Source organism: Marmota monax, unplaced genomic scaffold, assembly GCF_021218885.2.
Source record: "Marmota monax isolate L192 unplaced genomic scaffold, Marmota_monax_Labrador192_F-V1.1 WCK01_AAM20220418_F8-fsc00203, whole genome shotgun sequence".
In the NCBI taxonomy this organism is placed as follows: Eukaryota; Metazoa; Chordata; class Mammalia; order Rodentia; family Sciuridae; genus Marmota; species Marmota monax.
Genome location: NW_026694787.1, coordinates 157,163 through 174,196, shown reverse-complemented (window position 1 = coordinate 174,196; position 17,034 = coordinate 157,163). Strand labels below are relative to the sequence as shown.

The 17,034-nt window shown below is 30.7% G+C and overlaps 1 protein-coding gene across 5 annotated transcripts in view; it reads left to right on the top strand.

Moving 5' to 3' along the window:
* Cnksr2 (connector enhancer of kinase suppressor of Ras 2) overlaps positions 1-17,034 on the top strand; it is a 278,373-nt gene that overhangs the window by 140,687 nt on the left and 120,652 nt on the right. For 3 of the 5 annotated variants that reach the window (XM_046425865.2, XM_046425864.2, XM_058573060.1), the window contains exon 9: positions 14,392-14,538. The exons of the other annotated variants lie outside the window; for them this stretch is intronic. In XM_046425865.2, coding sequence (XP_046281821.1) covers positions 14,392-14,538 — 147 coding nt within the window. The remainder of the gene's footprint in view (positions 1-14,391; positions 14,539-17,034) is intronic. 5 annotated transcript variants of the gene reach the window in all.

Genomic DNA, 17,034 nt, shown 5'->3' with positions numbered 1-17,034 from the left:
TTTAACTAAATTTTCTTTTGCACGTCATAATAATAGAAACTTTATGAAAAGAGTGATTTTTCTCAGTGATACTTTAGAAAGGCTACTAAACACTTATAATCATAGTCATCATGTTTCTTCAGTATGTTTATTGTCTATGTAAAGTTTAAGTTGATCAAAATTTTAAAAATTAAATATATGGTTATGTGGTTGGCACTGAATAATAAAGTGTTGGTAATAGAAAAAGCCTTTCTATCCTATGATGGTGTTGATGACTTTCTGTTCTCATTACTAGAAACTGTACAAAGTGTTTGTCCTGATGGAAGTTTCTTGTACCATAAGATGAGGATTTGGGCAAGCAACTGTTTCAGTAGATGAGCCTTTGTGTCTACAATAGGACAATAACAAATATGACTTATGTTGAACCATTTCTGCATGAATTTCCACTTGGTTAATTCTAAGAGAATAGAAAGTAGTCTCTAATGAAAAATAAAATTGTTTAAAGGATACTCTTTGTGGTGCAAAGATTCTGATGTTTATCAGATGAATATGAAAGTCTTTAAAAGTCTACAAATGAACTAATAAAAATCTATAAGGATTAGTGACTTTTAAATACTACAAGAATGTGGAAATGCATCCTTGCATCACAGGAATATGCTAAAATACTAAAAATTGCAGAGTGTTGGTTGGGGAAACATGGTTCTAGGTTTCACTCTGGAATTGACTTATGGCTGTGAGTGAGACATGTTAACTGAGAATCAGTTTACTTTTTTATAAAAATAATAACCATAGCTAATATGTATTGTGCTTTTACAATGTGCCAAGCATTATAGTATTTTACATATTTTATTTATTTTTTCTTATGGCAGTCCTGCAAAGAAGGTATATGTGAAAATTGAGACTTAGAATGTTTTACCTACAACTCAAAGCTTTTAAGATCCATGTTCTTACTTCATTTATATTATACCCTTCCAAAATTCAAATTATAAAATTATCAACCCAAAGGGGAAGAATTCTAATAATCATGTGAGTAAATCTCAGATTCAGTGAGAGATCAAGTGGAACCAAGTGTAAAAGAGAAAAGAAAGTGAAATTTTACCTAACTGGGGTACTAAATCAGCTGAACTGAAATTAGAAATACGGTTGATTTAACTTTACTGCCATTTCTTCACTGGGCTTGTTCCCCTCAGATAGCTAAAATATGTAAAACACCTATCAAAATGCTGGTACATATTAGGAAATCAATAGTAATTAACTTTCCTACCTCTTCTTCTCTTTTACGTGCTACAATAGTTGGGCCAGTTGGAGTTGTTTCTTAGCAGTCTTCTACTGGAGCGAACAGATTGGTTTGGGGTTTATAATGGAGACAGGAAAATATGTTGAATTTCTTGAAAATAGCCTCACTTAGTAATGTAACCAGTTACCATATTTTCTTCTGTGTGTTCAAGTGAGAGGCATATTTCTGCAAGAATGATACATTTCATTAAATGCAACCCAGTCTGGCGTCTTCTTATTGTCACCTGTGTTGTATTTTGTATAGTGCCTTTAACTTCTTATTAGACAATATACAGAGGTGGTAAAATGGAAATTCTCTGGGTTTTGTTACTACAAAAGTATTGGTAGGTAGGTAAATTAATTCTAACAAGTATAAATTATTTATAGTTTGATTTTGCAATTATCCCTTCTATATCTTCCTTCATCACAATGGACATTAGGGGTTGGTTATGATGTTGCATTAAGGTATGGCCTGATACATCATTAATATTCTTTAATTCATTCATTCATCATAATAGTGAGATATTATCAATATTATTCTATACCAATTTAGACTCAACAATGAAAAGAATGTTAAATTTTATTGTTTAGGATATTGAATCTCATTTCATATTTTTCAGTAATTTTAAAATTTCCTGCTACTACAGGTAGTTCATATAGTTTATATATTTATATATATATATATATATATATATATATATATATATATATATATATATATAAATCTGATCATTTTTCTCTAAGATCCATAGTAAAACAACTTGAAACTTTTCTCTGAGGGTTGGAGAAAGTTGAATGAATCACAGATTAATTCAAATATTATATTTTTAAATTGCTAGTATGTTATATATTAAAGGTGTCCAATTAGATAAGTATGTTTCTAGGTTGATCTTTTTTTTAAAAAAAAGTATATTTTCTATTTGAAATGAAACTGGAAGTCATATGTCCTTTTTCATGTTGCTATATGCTTTATTATAAGTGGCTTTTAAGCTTTTCAAACCAACATACTTCTGTGGCTGAGAAACTGTGGCTGCCAGGTAGGAAGAAGAAAAAAATCATGAACATCCAAGCAAAGCAGACTGAGTCCTATTGCATGTCTTCCCTTCCACTGAAGATCCAACTCCTCAAAGGCTGCTGGAATCCCCCAAGATTTTTTCCACTTCATCTGCCACTACATCCCTGTCCTCTCCCTGGGAGATACTTCGGCATACTTTGAACAAGCAACTCTGCCCTCATGATGCACTTTTCTAGTTGATGAGACTAATTATAGTTATTCAAAATTTGGGCATATTTCTGAGGAATCTGTTAAATTGGTGTTAATACTGGTTTTGGTGTGTAAGTGTTCTAAAGATTCTATCCATACTAAAAACAGATATTTTTCTTCTTAGGAATATCAGTTGAAAAGAGAGGCATATGGTGGTTAAATCCAGCATTTGGAAAATTTTTCTTTCTTTGTGTTAATAATTAAACATATTCACTGCTATTTTGAAAGGTCTTCTGGAACCTGATGACTATTAAGACAAGAAATGGCTCAATGGATGTGCCTGTAAAGGCTGCCAGAATGGAAAAATATCCAGGTTGGGATAGTTAAGAAGAAGATAGACTGCAGCAGATAGTCATAATGTTGAACAATGATTAGTGCAATATGGAAAATAAGTACTTTAAGCAAGTGGCTTTTGTTACCCTCAAAATGGTAAACATAATTGAGCAAGAATTGAAAGTGGTGGCAGAAAGGGTGGGGGGAAGGAAATAGATTGAAGGATTATTGTGTCATCTGGAAAATTCATTCTAACTTCATTTGTCTGTCTCTTTAATTTTCTCTTATTCTTACTCTAGCCTCTCATTTTTAACTCTATTATCACTTTTTATTCCTTCAATCCCCAGAACAGGAGAATAATGTTCAAATGGGAAACCAACATAATCAATGGATGAGAGTGTGGTGACCCATTAAAGTTCATCTGTGCTTTTTTTCTCTCTCTTACCCCTACCATCTTTTCCCTGGATTTCAGCAGAAATGAGTGGCTCATTTAGTTGAATCAGTGTTATGACATCACGTGACATAAGAAGTGCCTTCTCTTTTCTATTTTACTAAATTTTAGTCTTTATTTTTAATTTTGCTTTCTATTACACTTTCTTCTCCTTTCCTTTACCATTCTCATCTCTTCTCAATTGACCATTTCTGATCTATTCTTTGCCTTGTTTTGTTTTCTTTACTTTTGCCTATTTTCTTCTGTTTTCCTTTCTCAAAGGAGAAAGTATCTTTTAATTACTTACACACAGAATATTGAAAATTGAGATCTTCAATGACAGTGTTTCTGGTATATCTCATATATTATTCCTGTAAACACAAGATGTTACTAGACTAGAAGGAATAATTATGTTAGGATGGTATTTAACATATGCTTAATAAATGGTTATGATAATACCCTAAATAACAATATTAGGATTAAGAAAATGGTATTATAAACAGAAGCCATAAATTATTCTCATTTGGAATGGAAAGAATTATAAAGAAACATTTAATAAAAATTAATGGAAACAATGTACCATAGATTTCAGTTACTCATACTAATACTTTATTTTGGATTCATCTTATATAGCAGGTAGTTAGTTTGTGAGATGATCAGAGGGTTTTTAATTATTATTTTACATTGAACATTTTGGTTTTGTTGAATTGTGTGGAAACTGATTTTGAAGTACTGAATATTGACATAAATTGTATTTTTTATTTTGCCTAGAGAAATCAGTTCATTACCTTATCATCCAAATTAATGTTATTTTTCTATTATCAAACTAAAAGTCATTAAGTTCTTACATAAGTGAGATGAGTTACACGGTGCCTTAAGAATGATATAACTTGCTGTTAACCAACTTATTTTCTTTGCAGATCTTCAGTCTGATTTTTTTCTCATTTATGCAGTTCTTACTAACTTTACCAGCAAGAGTAAATGCTTTCTAAAATGGTTACTCTTAATTTTATAAATAGAATATATCTTTCAGTGTCAAGGTATAGTTAAATATAAATTAGTTTCGTGTAAAATTTAAAGAGGTTTCCAAGGATTACTGTTTTGTATGTTTACAATATATTACTCGAAGTTCTTACCTACTCTAGTTTATTAACATAAGTGTGTAGCTCATTTGCAAACCAGTATCAGTAACCTCAGCCCTTTTCCTACTCTTTCCCGATGGTCACAATTGCCTAATCCTCTCTCTATACATAGTAAGGGTGGACAACTAGTAGATAACATTTAACTACCTGAAAAAATATTACATGAAAGGGAAAGACTATGGAATACCATATAATCAAAAATTAGAGATGATGACATTAATCTTAAATTCTTTTGAGGTTATTTAGTTCTAGGATTCAAATATAGATTTCATTCACTAAATTATATTTCGGATCAGCATGACAGCTGAAATTGTAGGTAATATGGCCTCTCAATACGTTTCCTCTCACACTGTACCTTCTACATTTTATTACCCTAATACTGGGCATAAAAAATTTAAATGAGACAAATGACAAATAGAGTTCATCATGGTTCATCCCATTTAGAGCTGACATTGTGTTACCTTTTTTGTCTGAGTTGCCAGAATTCTGGTAAAATAATTTCTAAAAAAACTGATTCATTGAAAGTATTAACAGGTATGCTGGAAGTTCTTAAACAAATACCATTTATTAACAGAGATTTAAATGCTTTATTTTGTATTTTGATAAATATAGACATATTTCAATATTTGCAAGTATTTTCAAATAAGTATATCTTTGCTAAGTATCTGCTAGTGACATTTTAAAGTAAAATTTTAAGTATACTACTTTTCAAATACAAAGTTTTGGGTTGCTTTTTACTTTTATCATTTGGGTTCCTAAATTGAATTAATTATGAATCTTTCATAAACAAATATTAATGTTTTCTCAGAATTCTTTAAAAAATGGAGTTTCAGATTTTGACATAATGGGGCTTTGTTTTATCGCTTAGTTTTGGTGACTGGGACTCTCTTCTTTTTTATTTAAAAAATATTCCCAATGTTTTTACAAGAAGAACAGAAATGAACTACAGGAAAGAATAGCTATACATAAAATAGTTTTGAATTTTAATTTGTTCAATATCTTTACAAAAATTTAGTTTAACATATTTTCAAATATGTTTGCTCTTTTGAATATTCAAGTTCTATAGTACAATCAGAAGTCTATCCCACAATTTCACCTTCACTATGATATGATTTCCTCCTCTTCTCTTCATATCAAAGGCTTTCAGACTGAGTCTGAAAATTTATATTTTGGGAAGAAGTCAGAGGACTTCATAAATAATGATGAAATAAAACTAAAATTGGGTGTAATTTAGTTTCATATAGTATAGCATAAATGAATGAAAAACATGAAGCCTCCAAAATAAACATTTGGACTTCAGAAACCACAATGTTACCAAATGCCATATTGAAATGGAATATGGGTTTATTAAAGATGCTAAACTATACCCCCACCTTTGGAATCAGCTTACCACAGCAATATAAAGGGCACACTTAATATAAGTGATAGGTTACAGAAGACAGTGCAAAGAACAGGGCACAGAAAGTCACCACCTTTGGTGAGAATTGTATAGGAATTCATAAAACTTAAAGGAAAAAAATATGATTACTGTGATTACCATTTTATTTCTCCCATGAGCCTCCGTATAAGTCAATCAAGAAATTCTGATGTAACCTTCAGAATTTCTTGATTATTTATGAACACATTCCATGGGGGGAAAAATACAAGCTGCTTCTGCTGATCAAATTGGTTCACTCTTGGACTCCTTGTTCACCTTTAGCAGTGAGAAATTATGTTTTCCATTAGAAATTGTGTCTTAAATACTGCACACCTACATATATGCACATTTTATATACACCTATATTATATATACATGAGTGCAAAATTCACATAAAAATAATAAGTATTAAAACATATATTTAAATTGTAACTCATCGTGGTCCACATTTTATAGTAAAATTAAGCCCTGAAGGGGAAAAAAGTTATTAAGAAAACAACAAATACGCCTTAACCTACTCTGATTTCACTGGATCAATGCTTTTTAGAGTCGAGAATATGAGATAATGAGCCACTCAATGAATAAACATAAAATTTTCCTAATTAAAATAAAATCTCCAATTCTTCTATTTCTTCTTTTCTCTCCAAGACTGTTGTTTCTAATTGTGTTTGTGAAATATCAATACTAAGGTTTTATTTCAAATGGGTAAACCTTGGGACATTTCTGAATACTCTGAATTACCTACTCAAATTACTCTATGCTGGGATTTAAAATCAGTCAATTGCATAGTTTTTAACTGCACAATACCCTTTGGCTTATATTTGAACCATGAGAAACTTTTTTTATTTCTATTCAGGGAATAAATGATTATGAAAGCAAAATTAGAATAGCTCCAAATGTATTAAAGTTAAACTGTATAAGATTGTTTTCATTAATATTTTGTTAAAAATAAATTTAGGTGGAGGTCAATTTTGTAGATAAGTGCTCAAAATTTAGTGCTTCTAGAATCTTTAAAAGACAGGATATGTCAACTCATTACTTCTGAAATGCTATAACTAACTATATGATATTTCCTCTGCACATTTTGTTTCACTGAAGAAAGAGGTAATCATTATTATAAAATAATAAACTTATCAGATACTTCAATAAGTTTTTAGTACTACAAAGGAGAAGAACAGTATAATAAATATCTCAGCACCAAAAAATTTAGCAGAGTCATAAGCCATAGTGTGACTGAATGGATGTATCTTCAGTGATTTTAAAAAGAGAGGAGAACATCTGGATTATAGCATGACTCATACCATCAGACATTCATATAGGCACACCTCAAAATCTCCAAAATTTCCTATGTGAACAGGTATCATTTCTTCATTACAACTGGTGAATAAGAGTATGTGTAAATATTGATAATGAATCTTTTTTGTCTTGTGAAGGTTAATAACTTTGAAAATATTTTAAGAAATATCCTTCTAACTATATGTATAAAGATGCTCTCTTGTAACCAAATATAGCCATGAAAGAGGTTAAGGTCTAGATTGATAGGCTTAACTTCTTACCTTTACACTTACTTATTTGTAACTTTGGCTACTTGAAACCTAGAGTAGAGATTATCTTTTCATATCTTGGTCGAATAATTCACCATGTATTATTTGGAAAACAGGCCAGGGCGAGCCATAAAGGGGTCACTGACAACTTCTTCCCTCTCTGTGCCCAAAGGAAAGGAAACCTCATCTCTTCATCACCAACCCCTTGTGCACCTAATCCTGGGAACCAGTTGTCCATGACCTGCCCACTTATGTTGTGATTCACCCAGCAGCATGTGCTGTCCACTTCAGCCTGATAAAAATAAAGGCCCCATTCACAAGAAAGCAGGACCTCTGACTTTTACAATTTGGGATATCCTAGTGACTTTCTCTGGAATTTTTAACCCTATTTATGTTGTATATGAAATAAATTTTAATGTATGTGTTGGGGATTATATATAAATTAGTAAATTATAAGATTAGACATTGCCTGAAGACGCTTCTTCTACCTTGTCTAATAAGGAAGGTAATATTAATAGTTCGGCATTTGTGGAAAACATTATCTATAGCTAATAATAAGGCACATTTTATATAACATGTATATGGTTTTCCTAGCCCATGAACTTCATGTAAATGAATTGTTCTATTAAAATATTAAGAAAGATAAACTTTAACTATTTGCAACCACTACAGATATCTTCTGGAAAAAAAAAAAAAAACCTTAAACAATGTTTATATAATTGTCCTAGGACAAATAGAAAAATGTTCTATTCATTGTCATAATCACATCACAGTGACTTTAGATCTTGAGTATTTTTGAGACGTATTTTTTCAAGTGTTTGAAAGTTTATTGGTAATTTGGGTGATAAATAATGTCTATTTGTAGCTTTAGTATAAAGTACATTACTTTTTTGGTTGTGAGTTCATTTAATCTTTTATGTGGTGGATTTTAATTATATTGCAGGTAGAGAACATTTTAATACAACAACTTGATTTTACATATAAATCTAAGCCTTCCTTTGGAGTTTCAATGTTTATTGTCTTTGAAACATTTAGTTCTCATGGCACCACATTATCTCACCAATCGAAGCATTAACAAATATTGATTAATTGTTTACCATTTGTAAGGCAACTTATTGAGTACAGGGTATATCTAGACAAATGAAACCATTATCTCAAACCCTCAAATCCAGTTTTGTGAGGGAAAGTAAAGAGGGAAGGGTAAGGAAAAATTTGTAACTATAGCAACAATTAACAACAATGCACAAAAATGCCAATAGAGAGATACAGTGTATTATGATACTCACATAAGGAAAACGGTTGTAAGAAGAGACTTTATAAGGGATGTTGTATGTGAGATGAGACTTTATAGGTAAGATTTTATAAGTGAGAAAAAAAGCAGAGGAAAGAGTGCTTTTGCAAAGATATAGCTGAAAATTTAAAAAAAACAGTGTTTAAGGAAAGCATACATTCACTACTCATCTAACTCAATTATTCACATTTAAAAAGATTTTTATAAGCACCTGACCTCTGCTTCTTTCTTCTGCCTCCTTACTCTAGTTCTGTTATCCAGTCATATTCAACTATTTAAAGTTGGTTCAAACTTGATGATACTTTATCTCACAGCTTTCTTCACCCCTTCAACTTCCATATCCCTTTCAGTCATCTAAATTTTAAAGAGTTAAGCTAGACTAATTTGAAACCTTGTCTGACCTCAAGAATGGGATAAATTAAGTGCTTTTTGTGGGGGCTTCTACTGCACCCTGTATTTACTCTGTTAAGGAATCTTTCACCGTATTCTAAATGTTTATTCATCTTCTAACTCTCCCCTGCCTAGTTATTATGCTCTTTAACCCATTTTGTCCCAATATCCCAGATGTGGAACCTCTATGAAAATTTAAATACAGTAGATAATGTAATTATATGAGAATGAGAAAATATTATTCCATGAAAATTATAATATAATATGTAAGCTCTATATCATGAGTTCAACCTATTTTAATGTACCTATGTTAATTTTGTTGAATATTTGCAAAATTGAAAACTTGGGAGTTAATGGGTTAATGAAGCAAAGATTGTATGGCATTCAACATTGTATCCATACTATAAACAACACAATAAATATGTAGCAATTTGAATTTTTAGATCTAGTTCTAAAAAAACATATTAAACAACTAAAATATTCTAGACATGGGCAGTTACTGCATCTAATGATCACATCATCTTTTAAAGTGGTTCTCAAAATGTGATTCCCATACCAATAGCATGAGCATCACTTAGGACTCTTGTGTTTTTTTAAAAAATTGTGTGCCTTACTCCACACTCCCACTTGATGAAAAACTCTGGGGAGTAAAATTCAGCAACATGCCTTTAAACTAGCCTTCATGATGACACATTATAATCTTTGAAATTCACATTAAAGTGAAATAATCACAGATAAAACTGTACCAATGTTAAAAGGACCTATATGAGGAAGGTTCTTTTTTTAAAATATTTTTAGTGTAGTTGGACAAAATGCATTTATTTTTATGTAGTGCTGAGAATCAAACCCAGTGCTTCGCACATGCAAGGCAAGCGCTCTACAACTGAGTCACAACTCCAGCCCCAAGGATTGATACTTTAGTTGGGCTTTTGGAGAGCTAAGTAAGCAAACATTTTGAAAGGAAGAATTCTTTTACACATTGCAATGTTTTGGACCTGCAAAAGACTAGAAGCAGACAGGTAGGTGAGGACTGTTTTAAGTCTAGCCAAGTACATACCCAAGCCAGGACTAAGGCAGTAAGAAGACGTATTAATTGCGAGCATCTATGTTTAGGACATGTGCATTGATTTAAAAAAGGAAAACAGTCATAGGTGATGCCAAATTCCAAACCTGATGGTGCACTTATTATTTTGATGAATGAAAGCAAGGAAATAATAGGCTTGAGTTTTTAAAATACTGCTTTTATTTGGGTTACCAGTAGCTGTTCAGTTGAAAATACTTACCGTGTTGTAGAATCTACCATACCTAAATATAATTTCTAGCTTTGCCACTTATTATCTTTGTAGTCTTGGATAGGAAAAAAAATATTTTTTTTTGCTTCAGTATCTTCATGTGCAAAATCAGCTTAATAGCTTACCTCATTGGCTGTTGTAAAAATGAAAATACACATTAAAATAATTTAACATAGATATGAAGAATCTAGTAGAGTGAATTGTTGGTCCTTGATTATTCAGTGTATTTAGCAACTATTAGCATCAATGAACTGAACAATTGAAATGGATGACTCAAGCTCTTGTTAGGAAACAGAGGTAGTTAGATGTTGGAGTCATATGCAGGAAGTTGTTAATGGAAAATCAGGAAAGAGAAAAGATTATTATAAAAAGAACATAAAATATTAGAAACTGTCTAATATTTAACCTAGAGGAAAAAAACCCTACATTTACTGGTGCTGAGAAGAAGAGAAGATGGAAGACACATAGGCAGAGACATATCAGGACCACATTCCTTTACTCAAACTAATCTGTTATCTATTTGCTTGTTCCTACCCATTCTGTTTGGGGGACTGTAATGTATTGTGACATTGGAAGTCACCTAATTATTTGCCTGAGCAAGAATATTTCAGTATCTCTTTTATCAAGCTCACTATTTCACTAGTCAGCCAGTTCCCTTTTTGGAACTTACTATATTTGTTTTACATTTTTATCCATACCTATTATCTCTTTAAATTGTGTGCCTTATTTGATTTCTTCTTATTTCTGTGACTTATAATATTATATTAGTAGCCACTAGGACCCCTTTCTTCATTCCTTCAAAGCTCCATTTATCTCCTAGTACATAAATTTTTTATTATAGTCAGTGGAAAGAATACCTTCATTTTCCATATTATTAGTATATCTTTACATTAATTTTCCATATCATTATTATATCTTTATATGTGTTCTCATTCAAGCCTATTATACTTAATATTTTAAAACTATAGCCAGAAACTTAAATGAGAAAATGGAAAACTAACCTTAAAATTATTAACTTGAGTTAATTATATATTTCATATATATTGGCATATGTATATTGAAGGACTGATAGAGTTAAAATATACTTGTGTTGTTGAGAAAAATGTTATATATAAGTTGTAAATTACTCAGCAGGCTTCATCCTACTCAGTAATTTCTGTGTGAAACTGACAATGCTTAAGTGGAATATCTACTGAAATCATTCATTGACTCAAAAATCAGGATGTAATGTGATTCTTGAATTATTGACTATATCTGATTAATAAATTTGTATTTGATTTTGTTAATCATCTAAAAATATCATGAGCAAAGCAGATTTTATTTCCCCATCACTACCTTTTAGTATTTTATTTTAAATATTGTGCTTTGGTTTTTGTGGAAATTTTCCATCTATCACAAGCAATCTCAATTAGTTAATTTATAAATTTCATGTTCTTCTAATTGAAACTACCATTATTCATAAATAAATTCATGTATTTTGTTCTTTTTACTATCTATAAAAGTAACTCATTTCATTGCCAAATTTCAGGAAATAGAAATACAAAGATGAAAGTACATATTGCAGTTCTCACTTCCTTTTAATGTAACCACCATTAATGGTGTGTATATCTTTTGGACTTCCATAGCTATATATTTTTTTTTAAACCAAAGTGGAATTAAATGACACCTGCTATTTTGGAACGTACTTTGTTTTACACAATTTTAATATCCCTTACTAGTAGACATTTATATAATATTCAACTTTTGGTTGGTTTAAATCATACTGTGACACATATATTATACATTTCTCTTTGTGATTTTTGTACAGTCATCTTCTTGTGGTACTGGAAGTAGAATTTGGGAGCCAAAGTTATTTACTATATATGATCCTTGGTATATGTTTGCTTGCTTTTGTTTAAAACATTCTTAATGTTATATCAATGATAATACAAAGGCTGACATAAAAGTAGTAACATTATATATCCAATAAAATAATATTCAGCTGTAAAATTAAAACCCACCAAAATTAACATTCTCACCAAAATTAAAATTAAAACCCACCAAAAATTAACATTCCACTTTTTCATGGAAAAACAATTCTAATTTTTAAATTATTGCTGCAAAAATTAAATAGAAAGTGTGAAAGAATAGGAGGAATCAAATTGTACTGAACATTTCACAACAAAACACCATGTAGCCTTTAAAATCTTCAATTAGTCAACAATGATCACATTATAGTGTAAAATGGAAAGAAATTGCTTAGTAGAAACAATGTATAATTCATTGTTGAGAATAGATATGCTGGAAGAAAGATATGGCTATCACATATGGGGTTTTAGTATAGTCAGCAATTATTTGAGTACATTATTCAGCTTATTAATGATTATCATTAATAGTTCTTTCCTAAACTCTCTATAAACATGTTTTCTCCCTCTAAACATAACTCAAAATTTCTCTCTTTTTGGCAAACAAAATGATCATTTGTATTTAAACTAATTTTTATTTGATACTTAGCTTGTAAAAATGGCTTTAAGAACACTACTTAGCTATTAGAGGGATGAGAATCAATGTAATATACCTTTGGACATATAACAGTCCCCATTTACATATAACAAGAGGCATTCAACCAGTTCTGTAACTGTGCTAGATCTGCATTAACATGTTTTTAACTGGCAGCCTCTTACTCATCTTAGCCATGTATCATAATGATCATTTTGACTCATATCTGAGACCCCTGAAGTTTTAAGAATTATAGCATCTTGCTTCTTTTTTCCCTGACTACGTCTATTCATCATCACTCAATTCTGCTGTAGTTGAGGTTATAATTTACATAAATGCTTATTAAATATACTTACATCTGTTGTTAAACCACCCAGGCTTCATTCCAGGTTACTTCTTTATAGTGCATACGGGCCTTTGCTTCTTTTGGTGAAATGCTCATCTCTCTAGCTTGAGTTAAGGTTTTCCAGGCAAACATGGTGAATAGCAGACAAAAGACTTTCATTCTCTTTCACTTGGGTGCCTTCAAAAACTAGATCACTGTTTATACTATTTGCTAAATTGTTTGCAATCCAGGATAAATTTGACCCAGTGTAATTGTATAACAACACATCCTGGAATATTATAACACATTAGAGTTGGGACAAAAGGTTTTTCTCTGTTTTAAATATGAAGTATATTTTTTTAAAGCAAATATTAGAATAATAAATATTTTAATGTATTTCTTTAAAGCATAGTTCTAGGATTTCAGTTACCTGATACTGTATTACTAGACTGTTTTAAAAGCATACTAACAAAAAGTATTCTATGTTCAGAATTTTAAAAGGATGATGAGTGAAGTAATTTAACATGAATAACTATGGAGCCAGGTTTCAAAACATTTATTAAGTATTTGGCTTAATTATGTAACGTGTTTTAAGGTGATATTCAAATAGAAAGGCTTCATTAAATTTGACACACCATATTTTACGTTTATAGGGTTATTTGGAACACATTTCCAATAGCTGCCTCATTGGAGTAGCATTACCTTGTCATTTATTATCCTATCTTTATAGCATGGTAAAAGGTTCATTTATTGATGCTATCATCCTTGCATCAGAATGTTGCCTTGGTGTGTCAGTACTAGCTATTGGTAGTATAATGTCAGTGTATTTTAGAGATACTTGTAACCACATATCTCTAAAAGATGGTGATGAGAAAGCATGTGGTGTAGTTTGTAAGCTCAGGACATTGCCAAATCCTTGTTTTCTGGCATGTGGACTTTCAAATTGTGCTTGTGAATAGTGCTTGGATTTCTACCTAGCAGCTAAGCAGCATTAATGGTGACATAATTTCTTTAAATTCTAAATTATTCCAATGATTAGGATACAGTTTTACTCTCTGCTTTAACATCGTAAATGTCCATTATTTTGTCTCATAATTATATGGACTTTAATGCAGTAACATGGTTAATAAATTCAAAGATAAAATTTCTTTTTTGAGTATATATCTCCTGAAAATTGATAGGATGATACACCAATTATGTGATTTTTTTACTAATCTTATTAAAGGGGGAGAACATTAAATCTTTGAATACTGTACCTCAATTTTATTGTAATGATTTTGCTGGTTACCAGGTGGGGTGGCAGTTGAAAAATTTGGTGAATGCACTACGAGAGGACCCGAGTGGTGTTATCTTAACTTTGAAAAAGCGACCTCAGAGCATGCTTACCTCAGCACCAGCTTTACTGAAAAATATGAGATGGAAGCCCCTTGCTCTGCAGGTAATGAAGCTTAATCATAAGTCATACACCATCATTTTAGCCATAGATTATCTCAGTAATGCTTCTTTATTGTGCCTCATCTCAGCAGCATATGGATTTAATCTTGTATGCTTTTGAAAATTTGTTTGTGAAATGATCTCTTCACAGCTTATCTTAATAGGCTTAATCGTCATGAAATCTGAGAAAGTAACTAAAACCCAAATGATAAAGAACTCTGCCTTAATATATAAACACTTAAAGCATAATTCCAAAAAGCCACAAATATATCATGTCAAAATATGGGTAGAATTGAAAGTAAGAGATTTCATTTTTGTGATATAATCTTCTATTTTATAGGTTATAACTGCATATGCTTCTGGAAGAAGCTAGATGATATTTTAAAGAATTCTTTTAAATCAGGTTATAAGATAGTGATAGTAATTTGTGGACAGTAGGAAGATAAGTTTTAAATTTTAATTAAAATTTACCTAGTCCATTCCTCCTGAGTGTTTTTGACTCTTCTATCTTGTAGAATAGCCAAAATAGGGAAATTGTCACATTAAAATTTTTGCATTTTTATTCAGCATGAAACATCACTCTAAAATATTATGCTGGATATTGACAAATTAATTAGGAGATATCTATAAAGTTATAAAAGTATTCTAGCTGGAAAAAGGCAATGAAGTAATACACTTCCTTCCATTTCAATTAGAATGTAATATTTAAACATATCATAGATTTTTTTCTCTTGCAAAACCTGCATTTTTAAATATGTTTGGTTTATTTTAGTTGTAGTTGGACACAATACCTTTCTTTTATTTATATGTGGTGCTGAGGATTGAACCCAGTGCCGCATGTGCTAGGCAAGTGCTCTACTGCAGAGCCACAACCCCAGCCCCCAAAACCTGCATTTTTAAATTACCTTTTTTTAGAAGTCAAATTTAAAAAAAAAATAATTGCCCATTGCTCAGATTAAAAAAGAGAAGGAATATATGGAAATGCATTATTGTCACTGGTATGCAAATTGTTGTTAAGCTTGATATTAGTACTTTTTACCATTCATAATTTTTTCCCTAGTTCTCTATTACACATGACTGGCCTTTTGGATTATGATGATTTTTCATTGTCTAAAACTTTAATTATTATTAACATCAAAGTTATCATTATACTTAAATCATATAAAAACACATAAAATGTTACAACATTAAGATCTTTAAATTTTTAATGGGAATCTATTTTTCAAATTAATAAATTTAAACTGTATTGATATGTCCAAATGCATTTGACCTACGGTATTTGTTATTAAATATATTTGATGATCATTAAAGTTCAGAGGCCAGTGCTTGCCTCATTAAGTCATAGATGAACAGATCAGACTTTCCCATCACATCATTTTTTTTTTCTTACTGCATTTCAAATTGCTTTGTTGTTCCACTCTGGAGTTTTCTATTGAAATGTCTTCCCCAAGATCCTTCTTCAAAGTCTGAAGAGGTGGGCACCCTGAAGAAGAGGCCCATACTTTCAGCCATTAGGCATTGTTCTCTGTATATGTCTACTTAAACTTAACAAGTCTTTTCTAGTCCCTCATAAAGGGACTTGAACACCAAAAAGACCCTGGTTTCTTGTTGATCAGTGTGTTCTGTTTGAGGAAATGTATCTAGCTAATAAATTGATAATTTGTTCCCCTGTTGGATTCTTTTCCACAAATGCAAACTGGAGAGTTAAGATAATAGCTGTACCCAATTAAGAATAACTTTTATGTAAAATGCCGAAATAATTGAAAGACCAATATTTTGTTACACATACACTTAGTATATGTATTCAAAGCTAGAGTACAAAGACTATAGTTTTAAAAATTATCTCACATCATTTCTTACCTATAATTATAATAGATTTTTAAAGTATTGTTTCTAAGTCCATTTCTAAATACCAAGAAATTTGCCTTCTTATATTATTAAATGTGTTTATTCCTCATTGCTTATTCAGTTATGCTGAGTATATTTGTAATTTTTTTCAGAATGCAAAAATCTGAAAAAGGGAAACCAAAATTTATATGTGTTTATATATTTATCAACATATTTGTAAATTCATTATTTCAACTGAATTTGGTTCACCTAAAATGTATTGGCAATGGTCAATCATCTGTATGTAAGCCATGCTATTATGGAGAAAAAACTACTTTTAACATCTTTGAAAATTGCTTCAGTGCTTTACTTTTTTTACAGATTAGAAGGAAGAATATTATTATTAATTCAATACTTGCAGTTGGTGTTAAAACAAGGTCTTAGGAGTAAGGGTAATGGATAAGTTCTTTAATATACAATCCTTACACCTCTGCCAAATGTCCCTGCATCCTGTTTTGAGGACCTGAAATTGTACCATTATAGTATTCTTTATCTTAAGACTTTGATATATGCTAAAATGCAGACACTTGGAAGCATAATGGAAATTATCTGGTCAGAAATTCCATAGAATATAAATTCTGATACAACCAAAAATGAACAAAATTTTAGGGTA